Genomic DNA, 20,891 nt, shown 5'->3' on the forward strand with positions numbered 1-20,891 from the left:
GTATAGGTACAGTACGGTAGAGTGGTCCACCATGGCAATTATGGTTTGTTCATGTATAGGTACAGTACGGTAGAGTGGTCCACCATGGCAATTATGGTTTGTACATGTATAGGTACAGTACGGTAGAGTGGTCCACCATGGCAATTATGGTTTGTACATGTATAGGTACAGTACGGCAGAGTGGTCCACCATGGTAATTATGGTTTGTACATGTATAGGTACAGTACGGCAGAGTGGTCCACCATGGCAATTATGGTTTGTACATGTATAGGTACAGTACGGCAGAGTGGTCCACCATGGCAATTATGGTTTGTACATGTATAGGTACAGTACGGTAGAGTGGTCCACCATGGCAATTATGGTTTGTACATGTATAGGTACAGTACGGTAGAGTGGTCCACCATGGTAATTATGGTTTTGTAACATCTACATATTCAGCTCTTTGTAACTCAGAACGTTATGTCAAATTTTTACTAAATCATATCCTGATCATCGTGATGAATTTTCACATTGAAAATGCCGATTGCAAAATAAATGGCTGTTGTAATTAGTGGGAAAAGAAGTAGACAACTGGGTCTGTACTACTCACCACCACCCCACCACCATTGGGACCCCGATTTAGACTGTTAATACTATGCCCCTAGAAATGCTTGCATTTCAAGGGCATAGTATTAACCGTCTAACGGTAGAAAAACAATATTGAAGGGAATGTTTTGTTTGTTTCGCTTCCATGGGGGAAGGGGTGCACGCCGGAAAACCCTCCGCCCCTTGGAACATTCTCCTCCAATCTTAGAACTTAAATACACTGTTCATCTGTTAGTGGGGCTCCATTTTCGTCCAACCTGAGAGGTCACTTGATTTGATCACTTAAAAAGATATTGTTTAAACTCCTTTTTGTCTCTAGCCTTATTAGAGCTCTAATTACCCCTGTCTCCGTGTCAAATGTCTATCATAGTGTCACTCCACTCCACCTCAATCCACAAATTCCTTGTTTGCTTTTACATTTGGAAGATGTAATAATGCATGAGAGATATTTGGGGGGGGGGGGTTTGAAATCTTTCACCCTTTTAAGTATTGTGTTTTTTTCTGTTTCAGGAGTTGAGACAGGTGGTTCTGGGCTCCACTGTACACTCGTTCAGCAGGGAGTGGCGCAAATCAGGTCTAATGTTCCATGATCTTGCCTCAGCATGGGCATATGGATTGCAGACATTGAGGGTAAGTCAGGAAATTCGTGTAGAGAATGATGGTGCATGACATTGGTGTGCCTCTGACGGTGTGTGTGTGTGTGTGTGTGTGTTAACGTAGCATATTGTTGAATGGCTGTTATCCATATCATGCTAGAAACAGCATACACGCTTATATCCCAATAACTCGAAACTACTGACACTTTATTTTTGTTTGTTTTTTATGTTTGCTTAATACGCTAAATTTACATCAAAACTGTGAAAGGCTTTAGAAGGACTACAAAGGCTATACGCAGTCATGTTGCTTTAGAAGGACTACAAAGGCTATACGCAGTCATGTTGCTTTAAAAGGACTACAAAGGCTATACGCAGTCATGTTTCTTTAGAAGGACTACAAAGGTTATATGCAGTCATGTTGCTTTACAAGGACTACAAAGGTTATATGCAGTCATGTTGCTTTAGAAGGACTACAAAGGCTATACGCAGTCATGTTGCTTTAGAAGGACTACAAAGGCTATACGCAGTCATGTTGCTTTACAAGGACTACAAAGGCTATACGCAGTCATGTTGCTTTACAAGGACTACACAGGCTATATGCAGTCATGTTGCTTTATAAGGACTACAAAGGCTATATGCGGTCATGTTACTTTAAAAGGACTACAAAGGTTATATGCAGTCATGTTTCTTTCGAAGGACTACACAGGTTATATGAAGTCATGTTGCTTTATAAGAACTACAAAGGCTATACGCAGTCATGTTGCTTTAGAAGGACTACAATCAGTAAATAACTTTACTTAATTGCAAGTCATTGCACATTCAGGCTTATAAACTAAGTTTCGACTTACAGTTATAAATGAATAAAAATTTACACTGAATATACTTTATCATTACAATTGAAAACCACGCTAAAAACCATTCAAAATACATTATTTATGCAAAGGTTGGATGTTAAAAATTAAAGAATGTATGGTAGGATTCCTCGGAGACAGAGAGATAAAAAGTACGTGCAATTCTGAACCGTTTCGTTACATTATGGCTGCGCTAAGGAAGTAGTTACAGTATTCTCTATTGTAAAACTTATACCGTCTTAAAAGAACATATTTTATTAACTTCTTTACAACATTTTCATTTTAATCTTTCATCTATGATAACTAATACAGTTCAATTCATCGAGATTATATGCTATAAATTACCATGTGCATTACTATTTAATTTTGATGACATGTCCAAGTTGATTTATAAAATAGCCAAACAAATGAGAGGTAGGTCCCTTGTGACGTTTTCATTTCACTTTGATGACATGTCCAAGTCGATTCATAAAATAGTCAAACGAATGTAAGGTAGGTCCACTGTGTCGTTTTCATTTTATTAGAAATTTTGGTCGTTGTTATAAAAGAGTGATTTGTTATTTTGCTTTGTTATGCCAAGTGAGAGTTGATGAAGTGATTTTTGTTTTTGTGCTTTGTTATGCCAAGTGAGAGTTGCCGAGGTGATTTGTTATTTTGTTATGCCAAGTGAGAGTTGACGAAGTGATTTGTTATTTTGTTATGCCAAGTGAGAGTTAACGATTTGATTTGTTATTTTGTTATGCCAAGTGAGAGTCGACGAGGTGATTTGTTATTCTGTTATGCCAAGTGAGAGTTGACGAAGTGATTTTTGTTTTTGTACTTTGTTATGCCAAGTGAGAGTTGCCGAGGTGATTTGTTATTTTGTTATGCCAAGTGAGAGTTAACGAGTTGATTTGTTATTTTGTTATGCCAAGTGACGTGGCAAAAACTTTTGTATCCACCCTACCCACTCAGAACTTATTTTTGATGTCCCGACCCGAAACAAAAAGTAGTTTGATGTCTTGACATTTCCCTAGACGCAGTGGCGAACTAAAGGGGGTGGATGCGGGAGGGGTTGTCCGCCCCGGGTGACAGCAAGAAGGTGGGGGGGGGGGGCTTCGGGAAAAATGAAAAACCAGTATAAGTTTTCAAACCAAATTGAAAATTCGCCATAGTAAAAGTTATTTCCAATTTACTTCTGACAGCACTGTACTGGTTACAAATCTATCTGCAAACAGAATATATTTTTATGTGTGTTTACATTTAAAATTATTTGTGGGGTTGCCAAAGGAAGGGTCCGCCCTGGGTGCAAAATACTTTAGGTACGCCCCTGCCTAGACGGTTGCTGCGCTGCTGATTATGCCAAGGAAATTTCACGTCCTGTCTGCTTCTAACTTTATGATGACCTCATCTCGTTTTTCCCACATGTGATATTACGGAAGAAGTGCGCCTGTAATTTCACTGAAATGATGAGGCAATATAAAGTGCTATTATGCGATATATGTTAAACTTATTGAGGATTCAGTTTACCGCTCTGGTGGCCTAAGTGGTTTGAGCGTCCGCATCAGATGCAGGAGGTCGCGGGTTTGAACCCAGGCCGAGTCATATGAAAGACTTATAAGAACGGTATTAGTAGCTGCCTCGCTTGGCGCTCAGCATTAGGAGGTTAGTGTTAGGTTAGGTCGGCACGGTGTCAGGATGTGACCGGGTGGGACACGATGCCACATGTCTGCGGCAAGATGCCTAGGTGTTATACATCATTATAAACTGCCACACTGCAAACATGATAGCGATATGATTTAAATTGTTACATTTAGGCTAAAAGGCCAAAAATACAAACAAACAACAGGCACATTCGGTTATTTATGTGCCCATTTATGATTCAGTCTGCAAGATTTTTCCAAGAATTCACACATTGCCTTTCTTGATTTGAATTCCCAGGGTTTGTATACGATGCATTTTTACCACAAGCGTACGTCTCAATAGTGTTTTATACTGCGTGTTTGTACATATAACTAAAATCTCTTCATTGTTTTGTTTTTTGTAAGATGAAGGAGAACGTTGCCATGACGCCTGATAGTTGTCTGTTTTCCTTGATGTTTATTTTTCTTGTTCCTGATTGTGGGGATTGCATATAGTTGGGGTGGGGTGCTCCCAATTTTTTATCTAAACTATTATAGAAGTACCACCCATGCACTATTTTGTTGGAAGTCAAATTTAGTGAAAGATGTAAAGATCCAGCCTCCAGTCAGCAATGCCGACGGTTAGATGGTTAAATATACAAAAAGGTTGAAATTCAATGAATAACAATTTAATAACAATTCAATAATCAAATGACTCAAATTTCCAATTACACTCCTTTCGCTCGACCCTTTAATAAGCCTATTGCATCACTTGATTAGCAGTGTGAGATTGATTTCCAACTGTCCTTGTATTTTTCAACTCATCTGCTGTATCCTGTCTCTCCTATTTCTCCCAATTCCTTCTCCTCTTCCTCCCCGACCTTTCTCCATATTTCTTTTCCTCTTCCTCCTCGACTTTCTCTAGACTCCTTCTCATCTTCCTTCGATTTCTCCCCTACGACTTCACTTCTGTCGACTCCGACTGTCTCGGCTACAGTCTCAATTCCGTCTCCAACTCTTGAAGACTCGGGACTCAATGGAATCGGAAGTTCTCTGTCCCCTTAAAAGCTTCCTGTGAAAACACAAGGACGGTACAATCTTTTCCCTTAGCCCTCTCATCTCACACTACACACATCCTATCATCAGATAACGGCTATTAAATTTCTTCGGTCACGCATTCGTTCAGATCGAGATACCCATATGTTCTTGTACGGTAAAACAAACGTCATAATACAGCATGGTATCAATTACTTCTCATATATACATCAATAAATTCCGCCAATTCAAAACATATTATTAATCCCGTCAAACTACTCAATATCACAAAAATCAGACGCATTTATTTACCTTAAAACTCATACAAAGTACTCAATTATTGAAATATCCATGCTCTGACATACGCATACGTCCATAGTAACTACGCTTCTACACTTCAACCATGTTTCCAAATTCACAGTTCAAGCATGTGTAAATTCTAACATAACGCGTTAATAAATGTACTGGTTTACTACGAAGTAATCTAATAGCAAATTACAGAATTCATTCTGACCACGCTCTAAAATCTACATAATTTCGCCTCACATCTAACAATTATCTACGTAGCGCCCGAGAAAATTTCTCAAATGCGCATGTAAATGACATACTACAAAGGTAACTCTACATACTAAACGGTCCTAGTAATTAAGTATACATACTACAAATTATTACAATTATGATGCCGTAACATTCTGCCAAATTCGAGCAAATAACTTACTGACCTTTTCGAAGCTTTGTCTTTCCTGAGAATCTACCTCTCTAAGTTTTGCAGCCAAATTACGAGTGGCTTCTTCTAGGAGTAAACCCTATTGATCTGAGATTCTTCCAGGCGAATACTAAATTTTCTCTTGCGAGTTCGGAAAGTATCATTCGTGCCTAAATTGTAATCACACCCTCTATCTCAATTTATATTGGATATTGCTGTGAACCGATCCATTCAAACTTAGCGGACAATGTCCCTCTCGCTGTCTTTCAACGCGGGGACGAATAAAAACACGCCCCGTTCAACCTGTGGACCTAGCTTTCGATGCTAGGCTAACCATTTTAACACATAAGTGTTGGTGGTGCGATCTATCGCCTTTGCCAATTCAAGTTTCTGGTCTCGGGCTGGTCCTGGTAACCTTGCGTAAGAGTTCAACACTAAAATTGCAGCAGTCTTTAGACATCAAACACGTGGCCGCTGTAATATCCCCAAGACAGGTAGATTATAGCTTATACATGAGTTTATTTATAACTGGGGTTTAGCAAACATGGCACCGATACTATTAAGATTTATGTCCCCTTCCTGATTATTACACTACATAGTTTGGGTCACGTGACTTCAAATGAATGCAGCATAAACTATACATTGTAATGAATTTTAACTGATATGAATACCTTGATTACAGAATTGAAATTACAAATTGGTACATAATTAAGCAAACTAACATTTAAAGAAAAGCAATTTAAATTTTGTTTTGTTTCTAAAACTTAACAGAAATAGACGAAGTTTCATTATGTATTATTATGGTTTTTCACTTTTCTGCTTTTTTCGAAGGAAGTTAATAACTATCTTATTTTTAAAAAAAAATAAAAACTGTTGTTAAATTGATAGTGCCATTTACAGGACCGGATTAAGGCATTTGGGGGCCCTGGGCACAGCCAACATAGGGGCCCATAGCTCTACTGCCTTGTCCATAGGTATGAAATCAGGTGATATTATACGGGGCATGTTCTTATTGTCCAGCACGGGCTTATCATCAATCATGGACTTATCACAAAACACGGATGTGTGAGCTTATCATCAAACATGGACTTATAATCAAGCATAAGCTTATCCAAAGGCATGGGCTTATTGTCAAGCACGGGCTTATCATCAATCATGGGCTTATCACAAAGCACGGATATGTGGGTTTATCATAAAGTATGGACTTGTGGGTTTATCATCCATCATTGATTTTTCGTCCAGAACAGGCTTTTGATCAAGCACGGACTTATCATAAAGCACGGACATGCGGGCTTATCATAAATTATGGACTTGTCGGTTTACCATCCAACATGAGCTTATGATTAAGCATGGGGTTATCGTCCAGCACGGGCTTATCATAAAGTACGGACATATGTGTTTATAATCAACCATCGGCAAATCATTGGCATAAACTTATCATCAGAAAAATATGGTAATATCTTCATATGCCTTTAATAAGAGCACACACCTCATTTGGTCGAAACAAAAAGATGTACAATCCATTTTAAGGGCTCATGTGGTGAACCTAGCACGTGATTTTTAGGGGAGAAAGCAGCTGTTCAAATCTGCTTGAATATCATGATTTTCTAGGAAACTAGTACCACACCTCTCTTGTCTTATTTATCAACCGGCATTACGTGTTAAATCAATCCATATTGAGAGACTTAAGTAACGAACTGGAGAGATCTTAACAGAGAAAGGGGATTAACAGTTTAGTACGTACTTGTTTTTATGAGGACATTTATGAGCACACTGTTAGTTTGTTTATAGCACTTTAAGGTGTGTGCTTATTTTGACAGGCTTTAATCTCATGGAAAGTACTCAAATGAATTTAAGTGCAGATCTTGATTATTACGTCAAATACGCTTATACAGTTTAATTCGCATTGCCAACAGTGCATGTACACCCAGATCTACAACTGCAAACTGTGCATGTACACCCAGATCTACAAATGCAAACAGTGCATATACACCCAGATCTACAAATACAAACAGTGCAGGTACACCCAGATCTACAAATGCAAACAGTGCATGTACACCCAGATCTACAAATGCAAACAGTACAGGTACACCCGTATGTACGACTGCAAACAGCGCAGGTACTCCCAAGTCTAAAACTGCAAACAGTGCAGGCACACCCTTATGTACGACTGCGAACAGTGCAGGTACACCCAGATCTAAAACTGCGAACAGTGGTGATACACCTGTATGTACGACTGCAAACAGTGCTGGTACACCCAGAGGTACGACTGCAAACAGTACACACACACGCAGATCTACAACTGCAAACGGTGCTGGTACGCCCAGATGTACGACTGCAAACAGTACACACACACACACCCATATGTACGAACTGCAAACAGTGCATGTACACCCAGATATACGACTGCAGACAGTGCATGTACACCCAGATATACGACTGCAGACAGTGCATGTACACCCAAATGTACGACTGCAGATCCAGATCTGCAAGTGCAAAAGTTATACCTGGCTATATGATTTATTATACACTGTTAAGTGTTGTCTCCAAGTCAAGCAATTGCACAAATCGCCACGTAATTAAAAAAAAATTATTATCCCATCGTCCTTTAATATTAGTAAGCGCATGTAAAACACTGACAATTTGCCGTGTGCCTAATGAAACTGCAACCCTAATTAATATTGACTCAATCTAATCATTTACGGCACTGGTCATTGAATGGGGGTAGTGTGTCTCTTTTGAAGCAGAATATTCTTTTTTCTGTCACAAGATAATTTTGTAAATTATTATGATGGATACAATTAGAAAGTTTTAGTTTTAAAATTTTGAGCAAGTATATTTTTTCTTTCAAGCCACGTTAAGGCCATACATCCTGTCTTCTTAAAGAAAAATCTCCCTCCCCCTCACACAAATTAAAAATTCGGTCTTAAGAGTTCTTGATTGCTGGATCAACGGCCAAATTCAATCATATGCCACGTGCCGCTTTGCAAAACGGTATCAAAAGGCATTTGTTGATCATTTAGTCATTAAAGGTACGTTGACCGTGCACCTGTCGAACTTGTGCGATGGCTGACATATCTTGTCAGTATTCGGTGGTAAATTTATCTACAATTACATGTCGTGTTAATGAATACAGCTTTGTTCCACTATAATAACACACGGTCGCTGTCGTTGTCTTAATAATAAATATAAATTGCCTGAGCTTCATCTGTATTTATTACAAGTTTGTATCACACACACACACGCGCGCGTGCGCGCGCAAGTACACACACACAAACACCTGTGTGAAGCATGCTAAAAGAGGTCTACTCATAGTAGTTCGACAGTTCGACGACTAAACATTTATTAATGTTGTTGATTTGAGACCCATGACAGTTGTCTTATTAAAAGTACTTTTCCCCACTCCCTTTTTAAAAATGGGGAAAATTCCCTCTTGCACAATTGCCAGAGTGGAAATTCTGCATGAGTGAAAATTATGGAGAAATTTCTACGGGTTTTACTTCAAATTGTCGACAAAAGAAATGGCATATAGACTATTACACCACGATATGCTTGTCAGAAAAGAATTTCAATACTACATCTGAGTCAATACACATTTCTCATCTGCTGCAAGTTTTACATAGAGAAACAAAAATTGTAGCGACTACAGTCAAGTCAATACTTATTTTTATATTCTCAATTTGCGGCTATTTTTTGTATTACTGTATTGAATTCATGTCATGTCTGATTTTCATTAGACTAGTTTGCATAGGTAATGTTGTATGTACACAGTATATAAGTGGCATTCTCCATTTCACAATATTTGACAAATTGAAACTGACACGAATCTTTTATCTTACATGTATCTTATTTGCTTTCTTGTATTTATCTAAAACTTTTTTCACATTATGCACTAAGTTTGATGTTAGGTAGGTTATAGCCAGAAAATCTACCATTATTAGCAGTGAGAGAAGAAATAATTTACAAATCTACCATTGTTAGCAGTGAGAGAAGAAATAATTTACAAATCTACCATTGTTAGCAGTGAGAGAAGAAATAATTTACAAATCTACCATTGATAGTAGTAGTGTGCACAAGACATAATTTGGTATTGTAAGCTTTGTGTACCTTTAGTTCATAGAGTGAAGTGCATGGTTACAATGTTAGACAGGGTTAAAAGTGAAATATCTATTTGTAACTGCGTAAACCTTTTGCAACAGTATAACAAACGTGTATTTAGACTATAAACACCGACTCACGGGAAGCTATTGGCAAGCTTTCTCACATACGCACATTGATTGAATCGAGACTCGAATCCACACGGACATGGGTGAGATGTCAGTGGTCTGTAAAGGGGAGCGCCTTAGACGACTTGGCCACCCCCACCCCCGCAAAAAAGAATTATAGGACATGTTGGTTTTGACATGTAACTTTATACATGTTGGTTTAGACATGTAACATTATACATGTTGGTTTTGGCAAGTAACATTATACATGTTGGTTTTGACATTGAACATTATACATGTTGATTGGTAAACATACTTGTTTACTTTTCAATATTCAATTACAAATTTTTTATTTACTTATTTAAGCATGTCATAACCCTATTTGAATATTTATTGCAAAAGGCAAGGTGTATTAGACGTAACTATTTAATAAAAAGTATGCAGGGGAGGTAAGTATTTTACTATTTTTGCAATTTTTATTCCAGAATGTGAAATTGTTGGATCAGGTTTTTTTTCTTCTAAACAAACTTCGGAATAAATCGTGAAATGAGCATTAAAAGGCCATACCATTATATCTTGATTCAATGCACTCTAAGTTCAGAAAATTCTTCCCTTTCATTGAAATGTATTTTTAAATCGATTCCTGCCCCCCCCCCCCCCCAACTGTTACACAATGAATAGACCATGCTGATGAGCAATACAGATCGTTAAGATCTAATCTAACAATTTAGAGAACTGTGGTGGCTCAGTGGTCAGTATACTCATGACCATTAAATGGTGTGGGTTCGAATACTACCATCCGAGCAGACTCTATCAGCTACTGTGATAATTCCTTGGGCATGGCACTGAACTCTAATTAGTTTAAACCCTTGATTTATTTGTAGAACTTTGTTAAGTACAATTACAAACATATTATTTGCGGGCTTCAGTAGAAAGCATAAGCTTATTAGCACCCCCTCTCTCTCTCTCTCTCTCTCTCTCTCTCTCTCTCCAACTCTAAGTGTCTTGGTACTAAATAATCATATCATCTCGCTGTGTCATAAAATACTCAGGTAAACCAAATCAAATGAAACTGGCATCGGCCAAGTCCATAAAAGCACCTGTAGATCAATCAATATGGCAGTAATCAGGAAATATCAAGTCAATTTTTTGGCCACGACTTAAGACTACTTTATCTCTGGTAAAATAGTTTGTCCTCTTCGATATAAGTTTTTGCCAAACTCTAATCTTATCAAGCCTAACTTCAAAACACTATGTCACCTAAAATCAATACAGGCAAACAGGGCAGTTTCAGAGGAGTTTATTGATCACACATAAGCATTATTATGTACATTTATCATACGACTTTTCTAGGTGCAATTATTTACTGATTTACCTGGCCAAAACTAAATGTGACTGTAACATATTCCAGGAGTACCTGAGTTTCAGTACTGACCTACTAGCCTATCTGGTATTTTAGAATGCATTCATAGCTGTCTGCATGTTAGAATTTTGTTCTTTTCATGACACCGTTCTTTGAAATTGCCAGAGCCCTATTTTGTAACCACATCAAGTTAGAATTTTGTTCTTGTCGTTATCCCATTTATTGAAGCTGCCAGAAACTTATTGTATTAATTACCATGTTCATCAGTCTGGTGATATGATCTTCAATTAGCAATTTGGTTTCCACAAGATAACTTGACTGGAAATAGTCTGAGTTTAACCAGATATAGTATGTATGGTTTCTGCAATGTAACTTCACTTGGAATAGTTTCATAGTATACAAATTTAGGATGTATGGTTTCTAGCAGATAACTTGACTAGGAATTATTTAATTGTAACAAGATCTAGAAAGCACAGTTGCTACAAGATAACATAAGTACGAATAGTTTCATAGTATACAACTTTAGGATGTATGGTTTCTGGCAGATAACTTGACTAGGAATTATTTAATTGTAACAAGATCTAGAAAGCACAGTTGCTACACGATAACATAAGTACGAATAGTTTCATAGTATACAACTTTAGGATGTATGGTTTCTGGCAGATAACTTGACTAGGAATTATTTAATTGTAACAAGATCTAGAAAGCACAGTTGCTACGAGATAACATAAGTACGAATAATTTAATTGTAACAAGATCTAGAAAGCACAGTTGCTACAAGATAACATAAGTACGAATAGTTTCATAGTATACAAATTTAGGATGTATGGTTTCTGGCAGATAACTTGACTAGGAATTATTTAATTGGAACAAGATCTAGAAAGCACAGTTGCTATGAGATAACACAAGTACGAATAGTTTAATTGTAACAAGATCTAGAAAGCACAGTTGCTATGAGATAACATAAGTACGAATAGTTTAATTGTAACAAGATCTAGAAAGCACAGTTGCTATGAGATAACATAAGTACGAATTATTTAATTGTAACAAGATCTAGAAAGCACAGTTGCTATGAGATAACACAAGTACGAATAATTTAATTGTAACAAGATCTAGAAAGCACAGTTGCTACAAGATAACATAAGTACGAATAGTTTCATAGTATACAAATTTAGGATGTATGGTTTCTGGCAGATAACTTGACTAGGAATTATTTAATTGGAACAAGATCTAGAAAGCACAGTTGCTATGAGATAACACAAGTACGAATAGTTTAATTGTAACAAGATCTAGAAAGCACAGTTGCTATGAGATAACATAAGTACGAATAGTTTAATTGTAACAAGATCTAGAAAGCACAGTTGCTATGAGATAACATAAGTACGAATTATTTAATTGTAACAAGATCTAGAAAGCACAGTTGCTATGAGATAACACAAGTACGAATAATTTAATTGTAACAAGATCTAGAAAGCACAGTTGCTATGAGATAACATAAGTACGAATAGTTTAATTGTAACAAGATCTAGAAAGCACAGTTGCTATGAGATAACATAAGTACGAATAGTTTAATTGTAACAAGATCTAGAAAGCACAGTTGCTATGAGATAACATAAGTACGAATAGTTTAATTGTAACAAGATCTAGAAAGCACAGTTGCTATGAGATAACATAAGTACGAATAGTTTAATTGTAACAAGATCTAGAAAGCACAGTTGCTATGAGATAACATAAGTACGAATAGTTTAATTGTAACAAGATCTAGAAAGCACAGTTGCTATGAGATAACATAAGTACGAATAGTTTACTTCTGATAAAACCTATAATTAATAGTTTCCGCTAGATAATTGCCTACACTTAATTTGGGGCCCCGAGTGGCCAAGTGGTCTAAAGCGCTCACCGTTACAGACCACTGCCATCTCACCTCTGTCTGCGTGGGTTCGAGTCCAAGGCTTGGCTAGCGTGGGTACGTGGGAAAGCCTGCCAGTAGCTTCTCGTGGGTCGGTGGTTCTTTCCTGGGTTTTCCAGGGTTCTTCCTCCACCAGTTATACTGGCCGCCATGTATAGCCTATCTTGTGCTGAAAATGGCGTTAAAACCTAGAACAACAACAACAACACTTAATTTGATTGTAATGAATGTTAACATGAATTGTTTCCATGATGAATGTTAGTATGCATTGTTTCCATAATGAATGTTAGCATGAATTGTTTCCATAATGAATGTTAGCATGTATTGTTTCCATAATGAATGTTAGCATGCATTGTTTCCATAAGGAATGTTAGCATGCATTGTTTCCATAAGGAATGTTAGCATGCATTGTTTCCATAAGGAATGTTAGCATGCATTGTTTCCATAAGGAATGTTAGCATGCATAGCTTCCACAAGATAATCTGAATAGAAATATTTTAATTTATTAATAACCAAAGCTACTATCAACAGTTTCCACAGGATAACTTGATTTTGAATTGTTTGATTGTAACCAAATATAGCATTACGGTTTGCAGAAGAGGCCTTGACTAGGAATGGTTTAACTGTAACCGAATCTAGCATACATCATTGTGCAATATAATCTAAATAGAAAGAGTTTAATGGTAAACAAATCTAGCATGCATTGTTTCCAGAAAATAACCCGAGATGGTATAGCTTGATTTTAATCAAATCCAGCATGCATGGTTTCCACAAGATCACTTAACTATGAGTTTTTTTCATAGCAAACAAATTCAGCATGTATGGTTTCTAGAAGCTAACAGGACTAAGCCTAATTTAATTGTAACCAAATCTAGTGTGCATGGTTTCCATGAGATAACTTAAGTAAAATAGTTTCATAGTAAACTGATTTAGCGTGCGTCATTTCTGGAAAATGACTAGGAATAGTTTAATTATAACCAAATCTAGCACACATGGTTTCCACAAGATAACTTAATTATGGATAGTTTTTTAATAAAAACATCTAGCATAGTTTCTAAAACTGATTCATGCATGGTTTCCAGGGCCCCAGGTAGGCAAGTGGGTTAAAATGCTCGCTTTTACAGCTCACCCACATCATGGCTTGGCCAACCTAGGTATGTGAGTTTTAATCATGGCTTGGCCAACCTAGGTATGTGAGAAAATTTGCCAGTAGCTTCCATGGGCTGGTGGCTCTTCCAGGAGTCTTGCTTTACCAAATATACTGGCCGGCATGTATAACCCATCACGAGCTGAAAATTGGCTTTATACCTAAAATAACACAAACACATGCATGATTTCCATAAGACTAGAAATAATTTAATTGTAACCAGATTTAGCATCAGCTTTATGCTGATGAGATTCCATATATAGTTTTGATTTCTGGTTTTCTGTGTAATAATTTAACATGGTTTTGATTTCTGTGTAATAATTTAATATGGTTTTGATTTCTAGTTTTCTGTGTAAAAATTTAACAGGGTTGTAGTCCCTCATTCTCAAGTTTCTGAACTTCAAATTCCATAACATGAAGAAGGATTATTTGACTTCAACCAAATTTGATATACACATATAAGACTTGGTATAGAGTGTATACTGATATGACTTGGTGTACACTGATCAGACATGGTACTTAGTGTATACTCATATGACATGGTAAACAGTGTACACTGATAGGACTTGGTATACAGTGTATACTGATTGGACTTGGTATACAGTGTATACTGGTAGGACTTGGTATTATGTGTATACTGATAGTCTTGGTATACAGTGTATACTGGTAGCACTTGGTATACAATGTATACTGGCAAGACTTGATATACAATGTATACTGATTGGACTTGGTATAGAATGTATACTCATCAGAATTGGTATTGAGTGCATACTCATAAGACTTGGTATACAGTGTATACTGATATGACTTGGTATAGAGTGTATACTGATATGACTTGGTGTACACTGATCAGACTTGGTATACAGTGTATACTGATATGACATGGTAAACAGTGTACACTGATAGGACTTGGTATACATTGTATACTGATAGGACTCGTATACAGTGTATACTGATAAGACTTGGTATACAGTGTATACTGGTAGTACTTGGTATACAGTGTATACTGATATGACTTGGTGTACACTGATCAGACATGGTACTTAGTGTATACTGATATGACATGGTAAACAAAGTATACTGATTGGATTTGGTATACAGTGTATACTGGTAGGACTTGGTATACAGTTTATACTGATAAGATTTTGTATAGTGTATACTGGTAGTACTTGGTATACAATGTATACCGGTACTGGCAAGACTTGATATACAATGTGTACTGATTGGACTTGGTATAGAATGTATACTCATCAGAAATGGTATTGAGTGCATACTCATAAGACTTGGTATACAGTGTATACTGATAAGACTTGGTATACAGTGTATACTGGTAGTACTTGGTATACAGTGTATACTGGTAGGACTTGGTATACAGTGTATACTGATAAGACTTGGTATACAGTGTATACACATAAAACTTGGTATACAGTGTATTATAAACACATAGACTTGGTTTACAATGTATACTACTGATCAGACTTGATAAACAGTGTACACTGATAAGGCTTGGTATACAGTGTATAATGATCAGATTTGATATACAGTGTACACTGATAAAACTTGGTATACACTGTAGACTGATAGGACTTGTAAAATAGTGTATACTGTCAATACTTGGTAGACAGTGTGTACTGAGAAGATTTGGTATACAGTGTTTCTTGATTAGACTTGGTATACAGTGTATACTGATAAGACTTGATATTCAGTGTATACTGATTAGACTTGGCATACAGTATATACTAATAAGACCTGATATACAGTGTATCCTGATAAGACTTTATATATAGTGTGGACTGATAAGACTTGGTATACTGATAGGACTTGATATACAATGTAGACCTATAAGACTTGTAATGAGTTTGATTTTAAGAATTCTACAGCATATTCATTTGAGTTATGTCCCTTGATTGTTTGTTCTTGAGACTTTTTTTCCACAGCTTGAAAGTTTGCATATGATAGTTTGATTTCATCCATATTGGACATGGGAGTTTTATCTTGATATGTCAATAAATTAATAGAAGAATTATTGATAACATGTGCCTAGTTTCTCACAATCACAGAGAACTGGAGTGTGTTGTATTCCTTATCTTCCTGTTTTTACTGACATGAAGGAGTGTCTGTGCTATCAGGCCTGGTACAGAACCAAATATGATGTACCCTGGACCTGATGTGAGAAGTTGCTTTATTTACTAAATGTTAACATATTTTTCTTGCAGTGTGGCTCACGTGGACTGGTGCTTTGTATACAAGGATATCTGCTTAAACATCTACTATTTGCAAGAGAATACACAAGCAGTCTAGTCACACAGAAGTAAGAAATAGACCAGTGTAATATATACAATCTTTCCAGAACCTTGTGATTTGTCATTTTGTAATTTAAATTTTAAATTCAGTGGGGAAATTAGCTCACATATATAACAAATACAATATTTTTTTAAAACAATTATTCTTAGTTTATGATGAACATAGAGCAAGCATATATTAATATATCTATTAAATAAGCACATGTGATAAGTCCAGTACTCCCATCAGATCAACACTGATGTGGTAAGTCCAGTATTCCCATCAGACCAACATTGCTGTGGTAAGTCCAGTATTCCCATGAGACCAACATTGCTGTGGTATGTCCAGTATTCCCATGAGACCAAAATTGCTGTGGTAAGTCCAGTATTCCCATTAGACCAACATAGCTGTGGTAAGTCCAGTATTCCCATCAGACCAACATTGCTGTGGTAAGTCCAGTATTCCCATCAAATCAACATTGATGTGGTAAGTCCAGTATTCCCATCAGACCAACATTGCTGTGGTAAGTCCAGTATTCCCATCAGACCAACATTGCTGTGGTAAGTCCAGTATTCCCATTAGACCAACATAGCTGTGATAAGTCCAGTATTCCCATTAGACCAACATTGCTGTGGTAAGCCCAGTCTGCCCATTAGACCAAAATTGCTGTGGTAAGCCCTGAGTCTACCCATCAGACCAACAATGCTGTGGTAAGCCCTGAGTCTACCCATCAGACCAACAATGCTGTGGTAAGCCCAGTCTGCCCATGAGACGAAACATTGCTCTGCACTATTTAAAGTGTCTGATACTATGTGAGTTGTTTTTTCTTGCCCTTGCATAAACTTAAAAAGTCTTACATATGTTTTACTTTTCTTGTGTTTAAAAGTAATGTATGGCTTTTTGCACAGCACTGTTTACTGTTTTCCTTTCATAAAAGTGTCATACTGAAGGCAGCAAATAAAACACCATTTTGATCAGAATATCTCATTTAGCTATGCATTAAGCATAGTGAGAGGTCTTTAATCTCTATCCAGTAAAAACTAAGCAATAAGGAAGTGATAGATTTTTAATCTCTGCCCAATGGAGACTGACTTCAAAATATTTCATAAGCCACATAATAAGCATAAAAGATTTTTAATTTCTGTTTCATGAAGGATGACCACAACATATCTCATTTGGCTCAGTAATAAGCATAGTGATATATTTATGAAGGCTCATCTAAAACTATCTGGGTTAGGTAAGTTAACTTTAGTAAGAGAGTAACATAGTAAACTTGTTCAAGGTCAATATTATTATTCCTTTGACATCAGAGTTGGGAGAGGATATAGTGTTTTGCTAATTCATTAATGAGTTTGCTTATTTGCTGATTTGTTTGTTCATCTTTACCCTGTCAATACTTCTTTACACCCTCAATGTAACAGGCCCTATCTTATCCATTGTTACACCCTCAATATATCATACTATTTTACCTATTATTACACCCTCAATATAACAGACCCTATTTTACCTATTGTTACACTCTCATTATATCAGACTTTAAATTACCTATTATTACACCCTAAATATATCTAACTCTATTTAACTTGTTGTTACACCCTCATTATATCAGACTCTAAATTACCTATTACAACACTCTCAATATATCTAACTCTATTTAACCTATTGTTACACACTCAATATATCAGACTCTAAATTACCACTGCTCTGATGGCCTAGAGGTTAGAGCATCTGCCTTGGATGCAGGAGGTCACGGGTTCGATCCCCAGCAAGTCATACCAAAGACTTATAAAAATGGTACTAACAGCTGCCTTGCTTGGTGCTCAGCATTAAGATGTTAGTGTTAGGACTCATTGGCCTGGTGTCAGGATAATGTGACTGGGTGGGACATCATGCTACATGTCTGCGGCATGATGCCCCAGTGCTAACACCACTATAAACTGCCACACTGTAAACATTGTAGCAATATGACTGAAAAATTGTTAAAGCTATGTTAAAAATCCAAATCACCCACACACACACATTTACATACACACACACTCTAAATTGCTTATTATTACACCCTCAATATATCTAACTCTATTTAACCTGTTGTTACACCCTCATTATATCAGACTCTAAATTACCTATTATTACACGCTCAATATATCAAACTCTGTTTAACCTGTTGTTACACCCTCATTATATCAGACTCTAAATTACCTATTATTACACCCTCAATATATCTTACTCTATTTAACCTGTTATTACACCCTCATTATATCAGACTCTATTTACATATTGTTAAAAAAATTGGTATCCAGATGCATGTCAGGTATAATAACTCCATACCTGTCAAATTTCATGTGTTGCACATGAGCCCAGAAATCACTCTCACATGTATTGCCCGAATTCTTTCACACATTCTTAAAAAGATTCTTATGTATGTTTATTCTAGTGATTTTATAATTTCCTTCTCTCTCCAGTAAATTTCCACATTTGCTCACTGGTATTCCTAGAAATAGACTGACCCTGAAAAAAAATTATATTTAATTTGTACTGTGTGTTTAATTTTTTTTTGTTCATGATAATAGATTGTAAGGACCTACCTGACTAGTGACATTTATTTTGCAAACAACATATTAAATAGCTAGTATTTGTCTATATTGTAGGTTATATATTAAGATAATTATCAATTGTAAACATGTTTACTTCAATTTGAGTTCTTGATGCAGCCTTGATTCTGACCTTAGAAGGTTTCATAACAAATTTTGTTTACAGTTTGGAGTAATTTCCTATTAAGATCACAGTATTTTCAGAAATGGTAATTGTGACATAGGTCAAATGGAGGAGGTATATAAAGTTGTTTACATCAGAACTTACTCTTTCCTGTCTTAACATCAGTCTTTAGAGAAATCAATTTTAGTTGTGTTTCAGTTAATATTCAAAAAGATTTATTTATTTAAAGCTTCACTGGAATTACAAAGTGTTCATTGGTAATTTTGGACTAAATCACTATTTTGGGATTATTGTAGCATCATTCAATGACATTTTGGATTATATCATTGTGATACATCAAGCCTGTTGGCATATTAGCACATTCAAAGCTATTGACACATCAATACATTCAATATTTGAATTTATTTAAAACACCACTGGAATTCATTTGGAACTCAATGCATTTGGACTTTTGATATAACTTTTAAGCCTATTTGGGATTTGCATCACAGTACTGTAAGTTCTATCTAAATTTCACTTTATATTCTAAGGGAATTTAATTATTTTTCGAATTTTACAAAATTTGTTGCTTTTCAGTCTTTTCTGCTACTTAGAATAAGACCATAGATTCATATCAATGACATTTACTTGAAATTGGGTTAACCTATCCACCTGAGACACAATGAGGTCTTTACCATAGGTTCCTAACAAAAGAGCTGACTCCATACAATCTCCCTCCTGACACTACAGGGCCATAGAAAGCTCTGTAACTCATCTATAACAAAACTAGTTCACTATGACTAATTTGACTTAACAAGGCATGTTATTCCAATTGCACTGGCACTATATAACCCTGACGTGTTGCTGTGTCATAAAACACCATACTAAACCAAACCCCCAAAAATATGTCAAACCAAACCAACCCAAACAAAATCTGTTAAACTTCTTGCTTTTTTTCTTGTTAAATTAGTGCTTTGAAACCAAATGATTTTGAGCGGCGGAGAGCTCTTGTATCCGGTCTGTGTGAGATCTTGTGGCAGGCAGGAGAGGGAAAGCGCTGCTGTGTGTGTCTCTCACAGGAGCAGGACTGTTACAAGTCAGATTACAAATGCAGAGCAGACGGAATAACAGAGAAGGTATGATTCAACAGTAGTACATAAATACTGACCTCATGTATATGTTCACTGAAACATAAATAATTAGATACTGTGTTTTGGGCTGGAGTTTTTGAATGAACTTTTGCCAAAATTAGATTTTTTGTACATGCTCTTAAAATTATAGGTAGATATAAGACTTTATAGGTAGATATATTACTTTATAGGTAGATATGACACTTTATAGATAGATATAACACTTCATAGGTAGATATAACACTTTATAGATAGATATAACACTTTATAGATAGATATAACACTTTATAACACTTATATATAGATATAACACTTTATAGATATATATAACACTTCATAGGTAGATATAACACTTTATAGATAGATATAACACTTTATAGGTAGATATAAGACATTATAGATAGATATAACACTTTATAGATATATATAACACTTTATGGGTAGATATAACACTTTATAGATAGATATAACACTATAGATAGATATAACACTTTATGGGTTGATATAAAACTTTATAGATAGATATAACACTTTATAGACAGATATAACACTTTATAGTTAGATATAACACTTTATAACACTTTATAGATAGATATAACACTTTATGGGTAGATATAATACTTTATAGCTAGATATAACACTTTATAGATAGATATAACACTTTATAGATAGATATGATGCTTTATAGGTAGATATAACACTTTATAGTTAGATATAGCACTTTATAGATAGATATAACACTTTATAGGTAGATGTAACAATTTATAGATAGATGTAACACTTTAT

The 20,891-nt window shown here is 35.9% G+C and overlaps 1 protein-coding gene across 3 annotated transcripts in view; it reads left to right on the forward strand.

Moving 5' to 3' along the window:
- The window catches only part of LOC149800448 (inactive ubiquitin carboxyl-terminal hydrolase MINDY-4B-like), a 145,935-nt gene that overhangs the window by 74,539 nt on the left and 50,505 nt on the right, over positions 1–20,891 (forward strand). For all 3 annotated transcript variants that reach the window (XM_089960068.1, XM_089960069.1, XM_089960071.1), the window contains 3 exons: positions 1,096–1,215; positions 16,215–16,309; positions 19,946–20,111. In XM_089960068.1, coding sequence (XP_089816194.1) covers positions 1,096–1,215; positions 16,215–16,309; positions 19,946–20,111 — 381 coding nt within the window. The remainder of the gene's footprint in view (positions 1–1,095; positions 1,216–16,214; positions 16,310–19,945; positions 20,112–20,891) is intronic.

The sequence above is a fragment of the Sinohyriopsis cumingii genome, chromosome 5, assembly GCF_028554795.1.
Source record: "Sinohyriopsis cumingii isolate HCF-2022 chromosome 5, ASM2855479v2, whole genome shotgun sequence".
NCBI lineage: Eukaryota > Metazoa > Mollusca > Bivalvia > Unionida > Unionidae > Sinohyriopsis > Sinohyriopsis cumingii.